At 49.9% G+C, this 5,377-nt stretch overlaps 1 protein-coding gene across 1 annotated transcript; it reads left to right on the top strand.

Moving 5' to 3' along the window:
• The first annotated feature begins 648 nt into the window (after nt 1-648).
• LOC123506632 lies at nt 649-2,748 on the top strand. The gene is made up of 3 exons (XM_045258881.1): nt 649-702; nt 841-2,370; nt 2,599-2,748. Exons 1-3 carry the CDS (start codon nt 649-651, stop codon nt 2,746-2,748), a joined length of 1,734 nt encoding a protein of 577 aa, XP_045114816.1.
• The last annotated feature ends 2,629 nt before the right edge of the window (nt 2,749-5,377 follow it).

Here is a 5,377-nt window from a genome sequence, read left to right as displayed (position 1 = left end):
GCCATGACTCACACCCGTACAATACAGACGACACGAGCGCCGCGTCGAACACTCTGCGCTTAACATAAAAGGAACATCATTATTTTTCTTTACAAAAGATACAAACTTTAAAATGTGACATATTTTGCTATTTGCGTGTGTCATTATATCAGCTGTTACAGAGCCTTGACTAGTAAACACACTTCCAAGATAAATATATTTTTCACAAAAATCAATAAACACATCATCGACATTTAAAGTCAGTCTATCCTCCTCAGTACCATATATCACAAAAAACTTTGTTTTACTTTGATTGATCTTCATGTTCCTTCTATCACAAAACTGCTTTAAAAGTTTAACTTTTTCAATCATTCTAGCACGCGAAGTGGCGAGCAGCACCGTGTCGTCCATGAGTACCAGAATATGCAGCCACGACAGGAAACCATCTGGTTCACAATTTTCTTTTATCAACTTAATAAGATCATTAACGAATATGATAAAGAGCAAACATGATGTAGGCGAGCCCTGGCGGACCCCTACCGTGGCTGTCACTACTACAGTACCCAGCACACTTTGCGTCACACTATACATGGCAATGATAGTAATCAACATCATAACCCCACAACCAAGACTTTTTAAAATATCAAATAATTGCTTCCTTGGCCCAAAATGCCCCCCTACCTAGGCCTTGCCATCCCTCTCCTCCCCGGGGCCGAAGAGGCTGTGAGTACTACCTGCGCCCAGGACACTCGAGGGAAGAATGCCTTTCACGGGTAGCAGACGCCAGACAGGAAGCCATCCTAAGAAGGGTTTTAGCTGAAGGGAGGAGAAACGGGTACGCCCCACACCCCCAACCTCCAGCGCCCTTTCGTGGTGACTCCGGATGGCAACACAGACAATGGGAGGAGCAGCCGAGGTCACAACGGGGATGGACCTCGGACCCTTGCGAGAGCGAATACTAACACCACTTCTCGCCGCAACAACAACCCGCCAGCACCAAGAAACGTCGGCCACTCCCCTCTCCTTACAGTTGTCTCTGCCAACGTGAGAGGGCTTCGTAGCAACATTGCTGATCTCTCCCACAACTTTGTACTACGACAAAAAGCCGATATTGTGGCGGTGAGCGAAACGTGGATGAGTGACACTGTGGATCCGTCATTTGGCAAAATAAAAGGCTACACGAAGTGGGTGAGGAAGGATCGTATCGGCAGGACAGGTGGAGGTGTGGCTGTTTGTTTTAAAAATGGCCTCCAGACCCAGGAACTGTCAGTAGACCTTCCTCAGCAAATGGAAGCACTTTTCTTCCGAATAGTGCTGACTGACAACAGTGGCTTGCTGCTCTGTGTACTATATCGCCCCCCCAGGCAAGGCCGATTCTCGCTTGACTTCCTGGCGGAGGAGATGGACAACTTGCTCCAACGCCACGGCTGCAAGAACGTCCTCATCGTGGGAGATCTAAATTTCCATCTCGAGCAGCAAGCTTACAACAACTTAGTGACAGTGTCCGGCCTCACCAACCACGTCACATTTCAGACCCACGAAAGAGGAGGCCTGCTCGACCCAGTATTATCAGACCTCCCGGAAGAAAGAATATTGTGTCAGCAGCTGGATAAAGTGGGTAGTTCGGACCACCACGCCGTACTGACGAAGATCCAGCTACATGTGGCGAGGGAAAAAGCTGCACCTCGAACCATCTGGCTATGGGAGCAAGCTAGCTGGCGTGACATGAGGGGCGCACTGACAGCCACAGACTGGCAGACGGTGCTCACGGGAGACGCGGAGGAGATGACTAACGCTCTCACCTCAATCCTGGCCACACTACAGGACCGCCACGTCCCTCACCGCACATACCTCGCCAAGGCCACAAACCCCCAATGGTTTGGCTTCCGCTGTCAGATAGCTGCCGAAGCCAAGTATGCAGCATGGAGGAGATACAAGCAGCGCCCGTCACAACACAACCTCGCCATGCACCGAGCTGCTTGTAAGAGAATGACTGACACCTCCAAGTGGGCGAGGAAACACTGGGAGCAAGACCTCAGGAGAAAGCTCACAGGCCCAGGAGTTGGAGATAAGACGTGGTGGACACTGGTCAAGGAGAGGCAGGGTGTGATGCGGCAGGAGAGCGTGCCCCCTGTCACCAGGCAGGACGGAACCACTGCCTCAAGCAGTGATGACAAGGCTGCACTCCTGGCAAAATTATTTGCAGAAAAAATGCATGTTGAGAGCCCCACACGCCCCCCTCCAGTGCTACCCCGGGAGACAGCGCACACCATCACCTCAATACCCATCACCACGGAGCTGGTGGAAAAAGCACTCGGGCAACTGGACGCAGGGAAAGCCACGGGCCCAGATGGAATCAGCCCCGGTGCTGAAACAATGTGCCAGGGAACTGTCAGTGCCTCTTGCTGCCATTTTTTCTGCCTGCCTGGCAGAGAAAAAGTGGCCAGCATCCTGGAAGGAGGCATACGTGGTCCCTGTGCATAAAAAAGGGTCCAAGTCTGACCCAAGGCACTACCGACCCATCTCCCTGCTGTCTGTGATGGGTAAGGTGTTCGAAAACTGGTGGCAGCCGTCATATGGCAGCACCTGGATGAACACCAGCTTCTCTCACCCCACCAGTTCGGGTTTCGGCCAGGTCGATCTACTTCCGATCTCCTTCTCCTACTCTCCCAGGAATGGCAGGACACCCTTGACGAAGGCCTGGACACGCTCGTAGTGGCCCTTGATATCGCGGGGCTTATGACCGAGTGTGGCATGCGGGTCTTCTGACTAAGCTCCAAGCCAAGGGCATCGACGGCGGTCTCCTGAAGCTACTCGAGGATTACCTCCAAGGAAGGACGCTTCGAACCGTCGTCAATGGGCGGACCTCATCACCCACCAATATAGGAGCGTCAGTTCCACAGGGCTCAGTGCTTGGCCCAGTCCTGTGGAATGTTTATATAGACGATCTCCTGCGCCAGCTTCCTGCAGTCAAGGCTTACGCCGACGACTGCACAATCTCCCTCTCCTACTGCCGCCAGGACAGCCAGCGCGCCGTGGCCAACATCAACCGCCAGCTGAAGGCAGCAGAAGAGTGGGGGAAGGTGTGGCAAGTCACCTTCGCGCCGGACAAGACACACGCCATGGTCATCTCACGATCCCCTGCCGCCTCTCAGGCCGTGGAAGGACAACTACAGTTTGAGGGCGAGCAGCTGCCTCTCCAGGAACACATCAAGATCCTGGGAGTCACCATGGATCGTGAGCTGCGCTACGACACCCACATCACGTCTGTAGCCCGCCAGACCTCTCAGCGTGTGTCAGCCCTGCGCAGGATGGCTGGCAGTCTGCACTCGCGAGGCATCCTCACTCTACAGGGCACAAATCCGTCCCTGTATGGAGTACGGTGCCTTGACATGGATGTCCAGCGCCCATACCCACACCAGCCGGCTCGACGCGATACAGAGGCGCGCTCTTCGTCTATTGGGGGAAGACGAGGAGAGCGTGGCAAGTATCACGTCACTGGAGCACCGGAGGGACGTGGCAACCTTGACGGTGTGCCACAAAGCTCAAGTGCTGCACACCTCACCTCTCCCGCCTCAGCCTGCCGCCACACCCACCCGGGAGAAATACGAGGCAAGCAGCGGACGGGGACCAGCAGGTACTGGTGCCTCTCTCCCGCTCCTCACAACACCAGCAAACATTCAGAGCTAGGGCAGCGCGCCTGTGGAATCATTTCACGGTGGCCACGCCTGCTGAGGTAACGGGACTATCAACTCAGCAGACAAAAGTGGCCGCCAATGTCTGGAGAAGCGCTCTCCCTGCTCGGCTAGTGCTGTGAAGTAAAGTGCAGTGATGTGAGGTGTCACAACAATATACTAGCGTGAAAAAGACGTTTAGAATAGTTCCTTGCCAACACAAGGAGCTTTATATCTAAATCTCTATCATTACTTGATATACTGTTAAATGATATGATGTAAATCAGTGTAAGATGATGTTTAAATAGAAAAGAGAGAGAGAGAGAGAGAGAGAGAGAGAGAGAGAGAGAGAGAGAGAGAGAGAGAGAGAGAGAGAGAGAGAGAGAGATAATTAAAAACCGGAAAAAAATGAAAAAAAGGAAATAGAAAAATAAAATGATAATTAATTAAAGAGACTCAAAAGAAATAAACATATAAAATGAAAGAAAAATAAGAGAGAGAGAGAGAGAGAGAGAGAGAGAGAGAGAGAGAGAGAGAGAGAGAGAGAGAGAGATGGATATTCATGCCATAAACAGACATTCAGATAGATAGCAATGATTCCTGTACAAAGGCTTCTCTGTAAAAGGCTTTCCCCTCCTCCCCCTTCACGCGCCATTGTCCATATCTGGCATTTGTATAGAGGTGTGTACAAATATGTTCACCAGCTTTTGATGACCTGCATGAGTTTTGCTTCCTGTAAATGAATATCCTCTTGTTTTTATTTATTCTTGTATTTTTATCGTTCTTCATTGTATTATCTGAAGGGTTTGATCTCTCTCTCTCTCTCTCTCTCTCTCTCTCTCTCTCTCTCTCTCTCGGAAAGGAGGGAGGGAGGGAGTAATCAGCAGTGAAAAGAAAGAATACCTGAAATTATTTACCTGACAAATTGGCCTCTTGACAGGTAATTCCCTAACGTCATTAGCCAGGTAAGAAGTTTGGGTGATTAAGCTGAGTGCATTTTTGAAGGCAAGTAAAAAAAGTTTCGATTTCGGGCTTGAAAAATATAAGTTTCCAAAGAGAACTGTTTTTCCGAATGTTTTCAGAGAGAGAGAGAGAGAGAGAGAGAGAGAGAGAGAGAGAGAGAGAGAGAGAGAGAGAGAGAGAGAGAGAGAGGGAGGGAGAGCAGTAATCCCGTGAAGCACACCAGGATTAGTTGTTTATGAGCCTCAGCAAAAGTTTAGATCAAAAGCAGCGCGGCGCACGTGCGAGGAGAAAAACAAGCATTTAAGTAATTGGATCTCCTGGTGCTTTAATGGCCGCGTGTTGGCCAGACGGGGTGTCATGATGGTACTGTGTTTTAGCACATTTGCATACATTAATGTGCTGTATGTTGATATGATAATGAAAGAAATTGGACAGTTGCGTGACAGCATATGTGTGTGTGTGTGTGTGTGTGTGTGTGTGTGTGTGTGTGTGTGTCTCTACGTGTGTGTGTGTGTGTGTGTGTGTGTGTGTGTGTGTGTGTGTGTGTGTGTGTGTGTGAGTGTGAGTGTGTGTGTGTGTGTGTGTGTGTGTGTGTGTGTGTGTGTGTGTGTGTGTGTGTGTGTGTGTTGCAGTTTCTCCCCTTTTGATACTCTTAATTTTTACAATGAATATTTGAAGTACACTGATACTATTATGCATTATTAAATTCTAGTACACTCATGGCGTAATGAGTTTCCTGGACGTTAAAGTCCATAAAGAAA

The sequence above is a fragment of the Portunus trituberculatus genome, chromosome 20 (assembly GCF_017591435.1).
Source record: "Portunus trituberculatus isolate SZX2019 chromosome 20, ASM1759143v1, whole genome shotgun sequence".
NCBI lineage: Eukaryota > Metazoa > Arthropoda > Malacostraca > Decapoda > Portunidae > Portunus > Portunus trituberculatus.
The sequence above is the reverse complement of the archived record's forward strand: the minus strand, read 5'-3'. Positions and strand labels throughout refer to the sequence as shown.